Raw genomic sequence first — 17,868 nt, forward strand, 5'->3', positions numbered from 1 at the left:
ATAACTGCTGAAAATATTTTTTCTGTGAAAGGCATCTTTCCCTACAGGACTCATATTGGTAAGATCACCTGTATGCTTTTGCTGTTAGCTGGTATTTTATAGTTTTGGAAATGCCCCGTTGCTGTTATGAAGTGTTGGGAGTCGAGAGGGACGCAGGCGACGAAGAGATAAAGAAATCCTACAGGAGACTTGCTTTAAAATGGCATCCCGATAAAAACCGAGACAACAATGAGGAGAGTACTCGAATTTTCACAGAGATCCAGCAAGCTTATGAAGTTCTCAGTGACCCTCAAGAGCGAGCCTGGTACGATAAACATCGCGAACAGATTATCAGAGGTGGGGATGATTATGTCGATAACAGCGTTAATTTGATGAAGTACTTCAGCGCTTCTGTTTATTGCGGTTACGGAGACGACGAGCAAGGATTTTATGCTGTCTATTCCAATGTTTTTAGAATAATAGCTAAAGAAGACGCTGAATTCGCAACTGATGAAGATCTGGAAATACCCGAGTTTGGAACATCTTCGAGTGATTACGAAGAAGTGGTGCAGCCCTTTTACGCTTTCTGGCAAAGTTACTCGACTCTAAAATCCTACGTTTGGTTGGAGAAATACAACATCAGAGAGGCGCCCAACCGCAGAGTCCAGCGTCTGATGGAGAAAGACAACAAGAAAATCCGAGATGCCGCCAAAAAGGAAAGAAACGAAGAAGTTCGCGCCTTGGTAAAGTTCGTCCGCAAAAGGGACAAGCGTGTGAAGGCATACCTGGAGCTATTGAAGGAGAAAGATGAAGAAAGAAAGCGATTAACGGAACAGAAGCGCCTCGAAGCTCTGCGGAAACGCGAGAAGATGTTTGAAGAGTATAAAGAAGAGAGCTGGGCAACACTGTCGGGACTCGAGGAGGACTTGGCCCAAATGAACACTCATTTGGACAGCGAATTTGGCGAAGACATTGATGTCACTGAGAGCCAATCAGATGACGAGGAGGTGGAACAGTTTTATTGTGTGGCTTGTGATAAAGCTTTCAAAACAGAGAAGGCGCTAGTGAACCACGAGAAGTCAAGGAAACATAAGGACAAGGTCGCTGCCATCAAACGAGAAATGGCTGAGAATGAGCAAGTGGACGATCATGCGTCCAGCCACGTAGAAAATGATTTGGATGATATAAATGACGACGGACCAGAAGAAGAGTATCTGAACAAGAGACAGTACAGCGTTGATGAGGGTAGCACGGATTTTGTGAGTATTGGAGAATTAAATCTGATGGACTCCGTGGAATTGTCCACTATGAGAATCAAGGGCAACAATCGCTATAAAATGAAGGTGCTGCACGAGAGGAAAAGAGCTTTGTCAGGAATTGGAGAAGGGGACTTAGAGGGCAGTGAAGAAGTTGATGAAGACTCAGAGAGTAAGGGAAACGAAGACGATGACGAAGAAAGTACAGTCAGAGTAGAAAGGGAAAAACAAATAAGCAACAGCGATGATAAACAAACTTTACTGAACGAAATCCGGACAACAACAACTGACGTTGATAGAGAGAAGGACGGAAACAAAGAGAACATCACGGAATTACAAGAATCTGGCAGCGATATACAGTCGACTGGCGCTGTTTATGACAACAAAAACTCGACGGAAAGAAATAAAAAATCGTGTGCAGCTAGCAAGGAACCGGCAACAAGCACATTCAAGTGCAATGTCTGCCAAGCGTCGTTTCCCACGAGAAACAAAATGTTCCAACACATAAAAGAACTCGGGCATGCTCTTAATGTGGACAAAAATCACCAAGAAGACGATTCACAACGCCAGGGAAAGAAGAAAGGTAGAAAGAAGCGCTAAATGCGAAATTATTGACAGAACAATCATCGAAAAGTATGCCAATTTGAAATTCATGTTATAATCTTCATGTCGGAGAGCTGATGTCGTACAGATACATACCTGTAAAGGTTGAATGCGTGCCAACAAATATGCAGAATAATATATAAAATGAAATTGGCGCAGATATTTGTCGCAGTGTAGAAAAATACGATGTTGAATCTTTTTATTGACTTTAGCTGCCATGTTTTAGCTGTTTTATCTATGATATAAACCCACACTAACAACTAATAGTTCAATGTTTATTTACAGATTTGAGTTGCTAATCGACTAAAATTCCCACACAGGTCATTTGTCTACTCTGTAAACACTTGCCGTGTTCATTTGTGACGCAAGCAAGGCTTAGAAATAGCGGAATCCGGCCACCCGCGCGAATCTAATTGTCTCTTGGACTAATTGCGAAACTCGATTGTTTTCGAGATATTCTACAACAACTCCGTTGTTTAAGTATGTATATTTTTCATTTAATAAATTATTTATAAGATTCCAAGGAGTTGCCTCGCCTCTGCAAGTTGAGTGGAACTAACGAGTAAAGTGCAAGTAGTTCCTTTCTTTTCCTAGCGTGCGACAGGTTTCGTTTCCAAGTGAATTTGCGTAATCTTAGTCTCTATCAGTCCTGCGAACAGTGGAACAAAAACCGACGACTCGAAGTTTAGAATAAAGAATCTTTGTGAATACCATTTACTTGCGTGACTTTTCGCGCGTGCCGTTTCGCTGCAAGAGCAACACGAAAGTGACATCACATCCGGATCCCCGCAGATTGACAGGAAAAGAAAATAATAGTATTCGCATTTCCGTCGCCTGACACGTAAGTTTCGGGATTCCCTTATTTGGCGTAATCGAACGACGGGGCGTTCAGAGCTCATTACTCGCGCTCGAAAGACATACCAAGTTGTGAAGATTTATGTTTACTTAGGGCCGTTTTTGGCATTGCTTCCCGAGTTTTAATACTGACTCGAAAACGCCAAATGAAACGACACGTAGGAAGTCAGTTTCACTCTTTCTTTTTTATAAGAATACGTTCAGACAGGAATATCAAGGCTGAAATTTGCGAAATTTTAAGAATATTTTAAGAATAAAACCCGGGGCTGAGATGTTTTAACGAATATAATTTTGAATGTTGGAAATTTGTAAATGCAACACCATTATATGATTTAACTAAACCGTATAAAATTTTTCCTTTCACTAAACAGAAAAACTGGCCAAAAAGCGACAAAAAACAGAACTAGCCTGTATGGTCGATGCTAATACGACTAATACATTTCTGCAAGAAGTTATGTGCGTCGTATCACGCTTGAATGCCTGCAGGTTGGCTCCAAAATTACTCGTAACGCCATCAGATCAGACACCAAATACATTCGAAAACAGATATGTCACACTGCATAATCTAAGAATATTCACAAGAATATTTCAGCTTAAAATCGCCAACTTTCGGTAAGAAAAACAATATTATATAAAGAGTGTACGTCCATCTCTGCAACATGGCATTCACGATACAATGGTAATAAACCCCAAGCCTGCTAGTATTGGAATAAGAGTACAATTAATATAAGCAAAACAATCTGCAAGGGCCTAATCTAAAGAAAGAAACCACCATAAAATTTATGTCACGAGCGGATTGCTGCGATAACTGCTTCGGTGAAGTTCTTAACTTGGGAAGATAAAGGAACCAGCCTGGAAAGACAAAAAAACGTCATATCTTTTCGCGCAGTGAAACCTTTTTCTTCACATAGCAGGAAAAATGAGAGATGTCATACGTACACTTTCTGGTAAATACCGAGATAGACATTTCTCGACAATCGGCTCTTTGCACAGGCTACATTGTGCCTACACTACCCTGAGTAGCCTCTTCCAGACGATCAGTTAGTTCAGGTCAAGGGCGGAAAACGGCGAGCGGAAAAAATACAGGAAAAGCGGGAAGCCCCTCCCCTAGTTCACCGTTTTTCGCTCTGTGCCCCAACTAACTGAACGCCTGAAAGAGGACCTTATGTTATAACCCCACTAACCCTAGCCTGCGAACAGGCTCCCGGCGAGCCCGAACAAAGTCCCCGTCCCGCCCCGATCGCTTCGTTCTCCGAATTCTCTCCGTTTCGCGCTCGTCCGCTCGCATTGCTCGCCGAACTTTTCTTCCGTCCTCGCCGGGAGCCTGTTCGAAGGCTACACTAACCCGGACCCAGTCTCGGGGTCCGTGTCGGCACGATAGCTATTCTTCCCGTTCCGCAATGCTACCATACCATTTTCTGTATATAAAAACACTGTACCAAGTGACACCAGAAGCATATGACTTTCTGGTGACAATGAATACACAAAATGGCTGAGACAAAATATCTACTTCACTTTGCTTTAATAGACAAGCATACTGATACTAAACATAATAAGGACAGCTTTATAACGTTCACATAGGCTATACTTTATTTTATACCAAATATTTGTGATTAGATCAATCTTGAATCAAACCAGGGGCCTGTTTCTCGAAAGCCCCGGAAACTTTTTGGGCCCGAGAAGCCACTTTTAGTCAATCGGTATTTAAAGACAGAGAGGTGTATACGCCTGAAACTTCTTGTACGGAATGGAACCTCTGTTTATACTAAGAATATCTGAATTAAACAGCTCTGTAATCATAAGGTCTGAGATTTTGTTACGGCTTTCCGGGTGCGAAAACTTTTCGGGACCTTCCAGAAACGGGCCCCAGGACTGAGGAACAGGTTTCTATGCTATCTAGAGAGGTTAACAACATATTAATCTTAAAATGTTCTTACTGCATAGCTCAGGCGAACGCGCTTATTCCAAGTTCGGGTTGTAGCCCGGTTGAAATGGGACAGCTGAAAAAGACAAGCAGTAAAGACAACTAGAAGACCATGCACAAAGAGGAGTCTTTTCTCCTAACCGAAAAGAAACTGATAGCTTTTTATGAATTCCTTATGCTGTCACGATAAAGCTTGAATACAGTGATTTCATTATTTCACGTTGTCCCTGCACTATCCTCTCAAGTTAAGGAGTGAATTTGAAAAAAATAACTAGAGAAGATTCCTAAGTTGATGATAGAGATCTCTCTTTCCTTCATCTTGTAATTACGACAGCCCCATTTCTTCCAGAGTACGCTGCAGCTCCCCTTCCTGTCAAATAAACAGAGCCACATAAAGTACAGCGCTCTAACAGCGATTTCAGAATTGCTTAACAAGTCTAGTTACATGTTTGCTTTCGTTCGTGTTTGCAAGTTTTGTAATTGGCTCAAAATACTCGCGGAACTTGCTCCAACTAATCACAGAGAACCCCATGTTCCCTTCTCGGCCAGTTAGGCACGGAATCTTTTCCTGTGCTTACTGCAAGCTACGTTTTTCGCGCTTGCCGTCAGGTCATAGCTTACGTAGCAGGCGTATAAAGGGGAGGGGGTGGGGGAGGAGGAAGAGAATTCGGGAAAAAAAAAATCGGAGGAGTGGGAGGGGGGAGGGGAAAAGGTTTCCCTCCCCGAATTCTCTTCCTCCTCCCCCAGCCCCTCCCCTTTACACGCCTGCTACGCAGGCTATCAGGTCACAACTTTTCTCGCGCTTGCCGTCAGCTCAAAGGTTTTCCCGCGCTTATTACAAGCTACGTTTTCACGCTTGCCGTCTACTGGTTACATGTTGTTCTCTGGAATTTTGATTGGTTTTCTTAGCTGCATTTTATGTGGCAAAAGTTGTGAATAACGTGCGCTAAAACATCAACACAAAATTCTGCTGCATTCCCACGAAGAAAGGTTTTATCTCATATTACACTATAATATCAAAGTGGAGTAAGTTAGGATTAAAATCAGTAAACTATTTCAGTTTAATGTGAACTGCTTCTTATGATTATTTACAATATTAATTTTGTAATATTTAATTGAATTTGAATGAAACGTTTTTTTTAATAATTATTTCACAATTTTAAAGAAACGTTTAGATGACATTCACAAGCAGAGCCTTCTTGAACGTAATAAGAACTTAATAAGAAAGTTGCCAAAAGAGTTTCCAGTGTCTGTTATTTTGTGATAGCATATGATTTAAAATGAGTAAATACAAGGTCAGTGTAAAAATATACCTGTAGGTGTGTTTTAGTACTTAAAAACGGGAAGAAATTTTACAAAACATAACAGAAATTAATTAAAAAACTTGAGCCTCTAGGTTTCTTTCCCTAAAAGAATTATGATAATTATACATTTTTAGAATATTTGAAAAACTAGATTCCTACCCAGTCTTTCCAGTACACAAAGGGAAATTTTATTTTTGTTTTAAATACCAGTGACTAATTTAACGTCAGTTCAGAGTTCTATCTCTAACATACAAATAACTACAACAACATATTAAACAAATCAAGCCAGTAACTATCAAAAACAGACGTCTGTAGAAATGGCCTAAAATGAAGCTTGCTTCATTACACTGTTCTTTTCTTTCTACAGGTTTAAACAAATACTTGATAATAATTTTTGACAAGATGAAATATTTATTTTGACTCGTCTTTCCTATGCTGAGCATGATTTTTTTTCTCCAATACACAGACTAAACCTAATGCTGCATGAAACAGGCTGAGTTTTATGTCATTCAACAGACATCTGTCTTTGATAAAATACAGAGAATCCCTGCAGGAAGAAGCGCATCGTCTTGGTCTGTAGAAGTGAAGATGTTAGAACAAGACGTTGAAGAAGGAGAAGAGGAGACAGTTCAGGCTAAACCCATCTCTTCCAGCGTGCGCTGGAGCTCGCCTTCCTGTAGAACAAAAGGATCAGAAGTAGAGATTTACAGATGAAAGAATTCAGGCAAGACCCATCTCCTCCAAAGCACTGCGCAGCTCTGCTTCCTGTGGAAAAAGTACGAAAGGAAGGCAAAGACGAGGCTCAGAGGAGAGGATTAGTAAAGCAAAGTTAACAGCAGTGTCTAGATGTGAACACAATTTTCCCTACTGGTACTATTTGAAATGTATGAAGACCAGAAGGGAGAATTTGTATGTAGAAATCAAGGGTTAATGATCATTCCCACCCCTGCATCTGGAGCACATGATCAGAGGAACATGTTAGCAATGACGGCAAGTCTAGGGTATGCTTTTCTTGATGGCAGATATTACAAGATAAACATCCAAAATCTCTTGTCTAGTGTGGTGAGACATGCATGAAGAACAGTACAGAGAATTTGTATTTGACATCACTTATGATGTTAAAGGTGTACAATGTGAATGATAGTACGGAATGTAAAGAAGGACGTTAAGAATCTGTGTGACGACAGTGGCAAAATAATATTGCAGCTATGAAAAGAACATGATAAAAGATTGGAGTAACTAGAGCTCTGGCAAGCTAACTGTGATGAACAATTATTTTTGAAACATTGATTTGTTACAGATTAAAACTACAAAAGGATTACAAGGTAACTTTACAATTTTTAAAAGTCATTTTTATTTAGTGATAAATTATAAGTATCAACTAAGGTTACTGCATTCAAATAAGTTTAAATTATTTTAATTTGTACACTTTCACTACACATGCTGGGACAATGTGTCACACACTTACTCGTATCGCTCTAGAAGTCACACAATTTATTAGCAGTGTATAAGCATTCTGTTAAATTACACACTGTCACGGTAAACAATGAATTTCACATTTCTTATAAATATTAAATCTTACTCCAACTACCTTTGAGTATGACATAAAAGATACATGTACTTTGTGACAAGGTAAACTGTTAGGGGTAAGCTCAGTCAATGCTGTTACATCTGGGAAAATATTTTACTGCGAGAAAATGGCCTCGAGTCTTCACATTAATTCATATAATTTATTAGCAGTTAGAAAACAGCCCTAAGAAAATACGTGCACTGACTGGTTAAAAATCGTGTTTCTTTAACTCGATAGAAACACAGAACTAGCACAAGATGATGATGTAATGTTGGCACGAGCAAAGAGAGTTTACATTTTGATAATTAAAGTTAACAAGTTTTTTTCCTTTTTTCTGTCGCGGTGTTTTCTAAAAGAAATAGAAAACATGTTCTCCATGTTTCTATCGAGTTATAGAACACTTGTGAATGTTTGGGAGAACTCAAAAAAGCTGTCAGTGGAAACACTCGCCTATGGCTCGTGTTCTCACAGCATTTCTCATTCTCCCAAACTTCCTCTTGTGTTTCTATAACTCGATAGAAACACGGTACACATGGTTCTCCCTTGTTTTCAGTACAACACGTAAATGAACATTTTCACCCAGTAAGGGACCGTTCATTTTTTATAAGGTAGGGGGGGCTGGTGGGATTTGGGGGGGGGGCCATGCGAAAAAAAATGGCTTTCGAGGGGGGGCCATCCCAAAAAAATAAGGGAAAAAGGGGGGGTCGCGTGAAATATTTTAGTAAAACTTTAAAAGGGCATAATGTTTGAATATCAAAAAAATTGCTACAGAATAAACATAGAATGCAGGATACAAATTTATTACAAACTTTCCTTCTGCTTTAAAAAAACGTTTAGCGACAAAAAGCATTTGTAGCTACTGAAAAGAAGTATTTAACACTGTTATTTTCGAATGCAACTTTCACTGGCACTCATCTTCATCTCCGCTGTCGTCGAGTTCTTCGTCGCCGCTTGTGCTGCTATGGGAGTCTCTTTCACCAATGCTGCAAGAAGCAGCACTGCTTTCCGTCAGAGTGTACTCTTCAGGGTACATGAAGGTGTAAACATAATCTCTGACTTCCCGCTCAAGGTTGGTGGTGATTCTGCTTCTTGCAGCATTGGTGAAATAATTCCCTTCCAAGAGCTGTGCGATGTATGGCCCATCTCTTCTAAATATCGACCTGGCAACATCCTCAACTTTAAGACACTCTACCGGAACGGCCGTTCTAGAAGGGTACACAAGGCATTGTGGAAGATCATTTCCTAGCGGGTTTCCAACACAGATTCCATAAACTCGTTGGACGTTGTTTTCAGTCCGCTTCCTCTTTCTTTCATTTGACTTTCTGCGGTTTTCTTTTTTTCCTTCTCCTTTTGTTGATGCGCTGTTTGAGTATGCCTTTGAATATGCTGTTATAATTGCTCTTCTTATTTTCTAGTGCTTCCTTGTCCTGCGTGACCTTCGTCAACTTAGCTTCTGTACATTTGATCTGTTTTACATTAAAACTGTGGGCAAATTCTTCGCCCTGCTTTAAAGCAAGCCCATTGGACTGAAAGAGTGTGGAATCGTGTTCCTTTACATCTTTCAATATGACATTCAACTTTTCCACCATTGCTCTGTGCTCTTTGATGGAGAAGTTCAGTTTTCTTCCATCACTGGTCTTCAACTGGTACCCTTGCATGGAAAACTCACTCGCCCTTTCTGAACAGCCATCCGCACCTAGAAAAATTGCTTCTTTTGCTTGTAAGATGTCAAACTGCCTGGATCGTTCAGCTGTAAACCTTTTCTTAAACGACTCGTCGCTTTCGCCATTATTGCGCATTTTGGAATGAGCCTCTTTCATGATGCTCATGTAGTAATGCGCTCTTTCCCCGATTGGATTAACAATATAAAGAAGAACGAGCATGGAAGTGGCAGGCTGGTTTTATCTCACCCAGAGAGCGTTGCTCTATTTGCAGATAAGTTTATTGTCAAATCGAAGTTTGTGGTGGATTATCTTCAGCATCTTGAAGTGCTGGAATTTAGAAGGAAAAAGAGAGCAGAAGAAAAGGCAAAGTTAAGTAGGGAGGAGGATTATCCTTGGACTGAGTTGTGCGAAGATCTAACCAAGCTTAAAAAGCTACGTGTTCCAGAACTAAACAAGCTCTCAAACCACCACGGGCTGAAGCAGCATTTGAAAAGCAGCAAGAGTGAGAAAGTAAAGGCAATTGTAAGACATTCATGCTTGCAGCAGAAGAGTCCTCTCAGAGCTGGCCAACCAACACTGAGAAATGCCAGGACATTGACACAAAATGACAACAGGGCAAGTGCTGACAGCAGTGAAACGGATGAAAGTGACAATGATGAGTATGACAGTGATGCCATTGACTCTGGGGGAGAAGATGACTCAAGTGACGTCACTCTTGCATTCATCAATTCAGATGAGGAAGATGCCAATTAGAGGCCAAATGCCACACGCTCAGGGCGAGCCATAACTAGGAGATCCGAAATTGACTTCTCTTTCTTTTGATTTGTCTTTTAAACAACAGCTCTCTGTCGTATAGAGATTGTAAATATTGTCTTCATAGTGAGCACAATAACGTGAAGTAGGGGGATAAATGAGAAATATTTAAAAAGTTGAAATCTAAATATTGTTTGTTCAATTTTTTTTTTGGGGGGGGGGTCATCCCAAAAAATGTCCGCTATAAGGGGGGGCCATGTGAAAAAATTGGTAAGCTGAGGGGGGGTCATGCGATTTTTAAATGGTGCTTCCCAAATCCCACCAGCCCCCCCTCCCTCATGAAAAATGAACGGTCCCTAAAGCAATCAGTTGAATCCCAACCTTGTTTTTTAGGTTTGTTCTGTTTTACACCATTGGCTTTAGATGTCAAATGAAATCAAACAGCATTTTCATTTTTAAATGTTTTATTCTTTGTCTCAGTTCTCTTGCCCTAAAGTCACAGAAAAATAGGCAAAAGCCACCTCCGGGGTATCCTCATTTTGCTGACATGAGGTGTCACTACAAAATCAGCAGTCAAAAAAAAAAAATGAAAACCATCAAAACCATCTCAAAACCAAATGAAATCGCTGCATATTCATTTTCATTCACGTTCAGGAAGGGTTTTATTGACACGGATTCTCTCAAAACATCGTCGGAAAATGGATTTTCAACACTTTTGACCTGAATGTGGAGCATTTCGTGACGAAGATGAAGTTTTCAATCACCACACGTGAATGTTGGTCAATTTAGCAACACCAGTTTTCTAAAGCCGATAGTTAGGTGGAAGTTCATGGAACTGATTTCCCCACATTGCTTGCAAATCAAATACTTGTAACATCTAAAATTACTTTCCCTGTAACTGTTTTCATTCGTGACTTCTTGCCATTGCTGATGGAGAGAAATAAGAACAACGTTCGTTGTCGCTTCATTGTGAAACTGAACGTAAACAACTACTGATGCACGCGCAAAGAAATGACATCTGCCACAATGGAATGGTGGCAGGAAGCCCGCCAAAAATTCGCAGATCTTGCCTTGAAGTTCAAAAGCCACAGATAGTACTTACAAACCACAGCCAGTGCCGTTTATCTTTTAATCTGTTCATTTATTCTTTTACAAGGATAAAATACCGATAACGTCAGTTAAACAATATATTTTATTATATTATATTTTTTTTCTTTTACCTGTTGAATTTTCAAGAATTCCAAGGGATTTTAGGCAGTAATGAGTGGTGCTACAGGCGGTATATTTTAACGGTTACCGCCTGAAAAGGAGAACACTGGGTACATGTTTTCTATTTCTTAATTATTATTCTCTGAATTTTTCAACTAATGATTTCAAAAGCACTTTTGTTTGTTTTGAAGTCCAAATGAGGGGATAGCTGGCTGAAGATCTATGAACTGAAAAGAGTCAGAGAAGCCCAGATTGGTTATGACTGTGAATTGGCACACAAATTAAAGTGCACCTAACCCCAAAATTTTTTTTTCGCTAAAACAAATCTAGACTTTATTTGAAGCATTTGGGCGAAGAAATTTTTGAATTTGGTTGAATCCTCGATTTTCTATGCCCTTTCAAAGTCACGATTAAGTGTTTCACGACCGCGTTTTAGGGAGTCTGGGGCGGCGGTACCTGATGACGTCTACCCAGGAACCAAACACAATGGCGCCTCAGTCAACTCTCTGTATTTGCTCGAGAAAATAGAACGCAAAACTAATCGTTCCGATGTATTTTGGGACTAAAACGTCCAAGTTTTGTCTCAGAATCATTTCTTTTTCGTCACGGGAGTCAGAGTTAAGTTTCGATTCGGAAGGCTCCGAAATAAACTTCGATCGAGCACGTTCGACAACTGTGAACTCACTGCTTAGAGCTTTGAGAGCAATTTACAATATTTCAAGCGACGACGGGGAAGACGTCTTTGCGGACAAGCTGCTTGTATATTAGGAATGGAAAGCTAGATACGAAGTGGAGGAGCAGGCAAACGAAAAGCAGGAAAGAAAACTCAAGGACTGCTTTGGATAGTAATTTCGTCAACTAAACATAAGATTCCCACGCGTGTTTATAGCCCGTTTACATTTGTCGTTACCGAGAATGTATTTTGTCAAGGTTCTGTTAAATCCAGTTTGTGTTTTACTTTCAGTTGAATGCTTCACGTTTATAAGAGCGACGTACGTGTTGCAGTTTTCGAGACTTGATGACCTCCAAAACATTGGCTTCGATCGATTGAAAATCGTATTGTTTGGACCTGTATTTTTGAAGCTGCGGGAAGCAAGGCGGAAGGAAACATTTCATACAATTACCGATTTCACATTGTCACACGTTTTAAGTCATAACTCCAAATAACCAATGTAAATTGTTCTCAAAGTTTGCAGTGAAATTCGTCGGATAAGCGAAAAGGATGTGTTCCCTAAGCGGTCCGCAGATAATGTTACGCGGTCATATTTTCGACGCTATTGCACAGAATCTTTGTCGCACTGCTAATTTCCAAACCTTCGAAAAACTCTGCGAGTCTAACAACTTTGTTATCATGTAATTCTAGAGGATTAATCTTCGACCTTCATCGAAGTCGAAAGAGAAATAAGTGTTGGTTAGCGGCGTACAGTTGCGATCTATTTACATATCAGTATAACGCTTCTTGATCATGACCGGATCACACAACTTTGCCGGTTATGTTATAAATACTGCGGGATTGGAAGATATAGGTTGTAGGTAGTATTTCTACAAATTGCTGGTTAGCTTTAAGCAGAAAATTTATGAAAATAGCGTTCGAAAGTCTGCGGAACAAATTCCAGTGAGAGTTCTTCAATGGTTCTCACAGATTCAGTTCGCTTGTTTCGGTTCGACAAAATCAACCATCGTTTACGTCTTTATTGCACCATTAGCCGATCATCGTCAGTAAATTGTACAGTATATCTTTCTTTAAATCTGGAATATTGCTGCAACAGCCGATAGCACCTCTGGAAGGCGTTTCTGCGCACTTTTCGAATGTGTATTGCACCATCCTGAAGGAAATGAGAGGAAATGAGATATCCAACCTTCCTGGGTAGACGTCACAAGAGCCGCTGGACCCATTCTCCTCAAACTCGGTCGTGAAACAAAATGGCGTGTTTTGGAGCTATTTTCGAGATTTCGTCGTGGCACAGAAAATCGAGGATTTAATGGAATTCAAAAATTTTTTCGCAGAACTATTTCAAATAATAAGTAGATTCGTTCTAGCGAAAAAAAAATTTGGGGGTTAGGTGCACTTTAAGATACATGTATGCATAAATAATTAGCTTGAATGTCCTTAAATGCTTTCAAGCCTGTTATTGACCAGCTCTCCCCTGGTAGTGTCTTAGTGCTGCTAGGGCTGCCCAAGGGTCAAAAACTCCTCTTGAAGTACGTTTCAAGAGGAGCCGTGAGTTCCAGCTCACGATGGTGGTGTGAAGGTGGCTCCTAGCAATACAGTTGATGCTGACACCACAAATGTATTTTAGAAACTAACCATGTTGCTACTGACAATGACAATGGAGTTTAAACAGCAAAACACTGCCAAACAATTCTCCCAATCCCACCTACCTAAGCAATGATAACAGAGGTATGATATAAGCATAAAGGAAAGATTTGCATACCTCCTGAAGGAGATCTTGAGCTGAAATTGCCTTCAGAACATTTTTCTTGCTTGTTTCTTGAATCTCTCCACCAAGTATCAGCTCATCCAGCATAAAATATGCCTTCTCAAAGTTGAAAATGATGTCTAACTCACATACCTTTCAGGAAGTAAAATGTAAAATTAAATCAAAAAATGCAAATGAAAATAGCGGCACCATATTAAGCAGTTACCCTTACTACGCGGTCAGTTTTCAAAGTCCAGAAAATTGCTTCCCTTAGTTACCATAATTTTGACCTCTATTAAGCGGTCACCTCTATCAATTGGTCGCGGTCACCATTTGCAAAGATTTGGGACTTTTTCTATTGTCTTGACCTGTGTTAAACGGTCACATGGTGTCACTTACTTGTTCATTCAGTTTCAAATAATGTAACACACAAGGTACAACAAATGACTTCCTTGTTAAATTTCACAAATCATTAAAACGCTGAAAATGAATGTTTCTAATTTTAAGTCAAATGCCTTTTCAGCACTGATTGTATCTGAACTGATTTTCTTGCCACCTGTATTGTGCGGTCACCCTGTGTTACTGGTCACCTAACCATTCCCTGAGGATGACCGCTTAACACAGGTTCGACTGTAGACAGAAGATGTTTTTTGTTATAGTCAACCCTCTTCTTAGACTCACCATCATAATACAGAGACACCCCTATTTTACAAACTGTTCACTTGTTCTTAGAGAAACCAGAATTTATATAATCTCAACTTCTTTAATACAGATACTCAGCTCAGGCCCTTTGCTGTTGCTATGAAAAAGGTTTAACCATGTTGAGGGGCACATGGGGGTTCTAAACACTGCAACACCGCAAAAAAAATTAACGAACACCACATCACCGCAAGAAAAGTCGACGAAACACCGTCACCGCAACATGTATTTTTAGCACCATGATTCTTTCATCTACACTTAAAATAACACTTTTATACCTCAACAATTTTCCACAAAGTAAACACATCACAACTCTTTCCATTGCGCATATGTCAATACTGGTGATGCCTGTAAATCAGTTCTCTTGCTCGTGTGAAGAAACCTTGCACAAAACTGGAAAGCGGACGAAGATGGCCTTTGCCCCAGATCCCTCTCTTCTTTTACTTCACTCACTTTTCTTGGTGTATAAACCCACTGACTGCAGCCCTATCTCGACTGAAAGTATTACTTTCAGGAGCTAGCTGCGTTTGCGTTCGATATCAATAATCGTTTGAAAAAATAGAAGGTCAAGAAAGTTGCAGGACCTTGGAGTGGGTATAGACCGGTATCAGAATCCTATAGACGAAGCCGTATAGCAAAAGGAAAAAAATAGTCCATGTGTGTAATTTACAAAGTGTCCTTAGCTTAATTAGAAATCCTTCTTTCTTCCCTCCCGACGCGACATCTGAATATATTTTGTGGCTGGTAGTTTTCGCCACCTTTTCCTGTTTTTGTAGAAAAAAGCTGCGCAGTCAATAATACATTATATTCGGCCTTGGCGGTTCCAGAATTTCCAGGATTGTATCGAACACTGAGTTCCGGGTGGCAGAGGTCAAGTTACTTGTCAAGTTATGTATAAATGAAAACAGCTTCAGATTGGCAGCCGAAGCATATTGAAGATTGACTAGAAAGTGATGGTCTGTATTTTGTTACAAATTATTAACCTCAATGGTGCGTGTTTGTCATAAATTAGCATCGATTAACAAAGTTTACATGCCAAATTTAGGTTTCAGAAAGGTAAATAAAAAAAACCCAGCACCGCAAACAATTTCATTTCACTGAACACCGCATTGTGAAAAACACATACATCGCACACCATAGGGTTTGACATCACCGCAACACCGCAAGTTGAGATTTTATTCACTGCATCACCGCATTAAAAAAAAACACCAACACCACAACACCGCAAACCCCCATGTCCCCCTCCATGTTATGTACTTACACTGCCAAAATACTTGTCAAGAAGTTCAACATATCTGTGGATTATTTCCAGTGTGAGAAGTTCATTGTCATCTTTTTCAATTGCCACACAAAAATACAAACTGGCATATCTGAGAAAATTGAAAGAAAAAAATTGCAAATTTCACTGATCTTCCAGTATGTTAATTTGGTAAATTTGTTACTATGTGTGTAGTAAGTGAATAGCCCATTTCTGAGTTGACCTAGGCCTCTCTATCAAAGCAAGGCCTGCTGCACAACAATTCACATGGAAATGAGTTTAATTTGCATGTGAAAGAAATCTCATTTTCATATGAAAGGATGGGCACCAAGACTCACTTTGAGAAAGAGGCTTAAGGTGGCCGAACACAGTTTTCGCGCGCGCTTTCGCTGATGCAATTGAGCACGCGCACAAGGATTGCAAAGAGCGATCATTTTATTTCCTCAACACTCGTACTATCTGTGCTATTTTTTCTCTATTATTGAACGCAGTGTATTGATGGCTTTAGTCTTTTATTACAAAGATATGTTAGAAAAGGTAACGATGCAAAGAAACCAGCAATTCTCACCTTTCTCTTTGTTACCGAAAGAACCCAGTTAAATGCAGCGCATGTGCAGTTGCTCGAAAAATTGAGACCGATGGCTTTTGCAGAAACTTGCGGATTTCTGACGATCCAGTAGTTAGAATTTCAAGAAATTTGGCAAAAAAATAGTTCAGAAACCACGTGAATGATCTATCGCAAAAAATCTGAATTTTGACATAGGGAATTTTTAATAATACAGAACATGCGGTGAAAACGATTTACAGCGAATTACGAAAATCGCCTATGTCAAAATTTTATTAGAACAGTGTTGCCAGAAGGGATTTAATGTCAATTTGTAGTGGGCAAAAGATGAGAAAAATCTAACGACTGGATTTTTTTTAAATAAACAAAACCATTTTTTAAGCCTTGTTTTCAACCAGCCCCATTGCCATGGCAACATCACACACCTTAGCCAAAATGCGAGAATAAACTTTTCTGTGGTTAACCTTGACTCTTGCAAAAAACGAGCGCCAAAGCATAAATAGCTTAAAAGTAATGGTGAATTAAACATAGGCTCTTGAAAACTGTGTTCGGCCACCTTAAGGTAATTTGAAAATGGCCTATTTATAGTGAACATTAGAGGTTTAGCATCATGTTTATGGCAAATGGCAAAAACGTAGTTTGATTTTGTGTTCTTTTCATCTAATCCTTTAAAAAACACACAAAAATAGAAAAAAACGTCTCTTACTATTCACCCTAAATACAAATATTTTTTGACAGATGGCAACAGCTTTGTTTTTGCTCTTTGCCATTTGTCATACCAGTAAAGCTTAACTTCTCTATTGTGTTCAGTACATTTACTTCTGATGATCATATATTCACATATATATCATATATGATATATGATATATATGTCATATATTCTGTCCATATTTGAACGTATCTTATAATTGTTGGGAAGTGTTTATTTCTTTGTAAAATAAATTGATATACAAACAAATGCATGAAAAACAGACTACAAGCTTCCCAACACAGAGACATCTATTCATTGAAACTAGGATTTACAAGAGTATGTCAGCCCTTAGACTATTATCCGTAAATGAACTGGCTGGCGAAATTATAATAATGTACAGAGCTTTGGGCAAAGTTGTTTTCCATCATGAATGAAATATTCGAAGGTGTAGGGATTCAAGCATTCATTTTTATCATATATTAAAACAGCTTTTGTTATTTAAGTTACCTTTTATAGACAATCTTAAGGTCCTTGTACTCAAGAAAGCTACACATTTTTGGTTTCCGAGCAAGTACGGTAGTGATCAGATCTCGAGTGATCTTCTTCTTTTCTTTCTGACTCGAAGCGGTGTACCATTTCTGTAGCCTTAGTTTGCCTTGACGGCTAAAAAGCAGCATAAACTGAAACTAGAATAAACAAAACAATTATTTGCGCTGTGTTATGTGGTGTACTAAAACTCAGATCGAAGATTTCCCCGACTTTGTTCCAAGGGAAAATATTACTAAGACTCACCATCTTGTTCGCTAATGTTGTAGGCTCAGCTCGATTCAGCGGGATTCACACATTCGCATGCGTTATCTTCTGTGACAAAACTTCGTCACGCAACATCTATTTGTCAACATTGATTCTTAGGATGGATTCCGAAGGTGCAGTGGCTCTAATAAGCTTTTAAGTATGTCAATGATCTGAGTCACAGCTGTTATTGCCTTAGAGCTACCTTTATTTTAGTGGCATTGTTTCTGTTGGTTGTTCCACTGTTCCCTCTAGGGGTATCAAGTCATGGCCATTCCAGCATTACATTCCCTACAAGATGCTGCCGGTGTTCTTAATGTTTTGAA

At 39.5% G+C, this 17,868-nt stretch overlaps 2 protein-coding genes across 4 annotated transcripts in view; one reads left to right on the forward strand and one right to left on the reverse strand.

Moving 5' to 3' along the window:
• LOC110042244 (dnaJ homolog subfamily C member 21-like) overlaps positions 1 to 2,551 on the forward strand; it is a 2,613-nt gene extending 62 nt beyond the window's left edge. The window contains exon 1 of the mRNA XM_020747597.2: positions 1 to 2,551. This exon is cut by the window's left edge and continues 62 nt beyond it. Within this exon, the coding sequence (XP_020603256.2) occupies positions 111 to 1,835 (1,725 nt within the window). The 5' untranslated portion in view covers positions 1 to 110 and the 3' untranslated portion in view covers positions 1,836 to 2,551.
• A 1,647-nt stretch (positions 2,552 to 4,198) lies between these two features.
• LOC110042222 (AP-1 complex subunit sigma-2-like) lies at positions 4,199 to 17,600 on the reverse strand. Of its 3 annotated transcripts, none has more exons than XM_089294736.1 (5): positions 17,543 to 17,600; positions 17,258 to 17,436; positions 15,498 to 15,606; positions 13,553 to 13,690; positions 4,199 to 4,987 (listed from the first exon to the last, which is right to left on the reverse strand). In XM_089294736.1, the coding sequence occupies exons 1-5, from the start codon at positions 17,543 to 17,545 to the stop codon at positions 4,943 to 4,945; spliced, it is 474 nt and encodes a 157-aa protein (XP_089150862.1). In that variant the 5' UTR covers positions 17,546 to 17,600; the 3' UTR covers positions 4,199 to 4,942. The 3 variants fall into 3 exon arrangements, with proteins under 3 accessions (XP_089150862.1, XP_089150864.1, XP_089150865.1); XM_089294738.1 differs by having other exon boundaries at positions 4,937 to 6,595; XM_089294739.1 differs by lacking the exon at positions 4,199 to 4,987 and adding an exon at positions 6,567 to 6,686.
• Between the last annotated feature and the right edge of the window lie 268 nt (positions 17,601 to 17,868).

Source organism: Orbicella faveolata, unplaced genomic scaffold (genome assembly GCF_042242905.1).
Source record: "Orbicella faveolata isolate gen_17 unplaced genomic scaffold, um_ofav_v1 contig_25, whole genome shotgun sequence".
NCBI lineage: Eukaryota > Metazoa > Cnidaria > Anthozoa > Scleractinia > Merulinidae > Orbicella > Orbicella faveolata.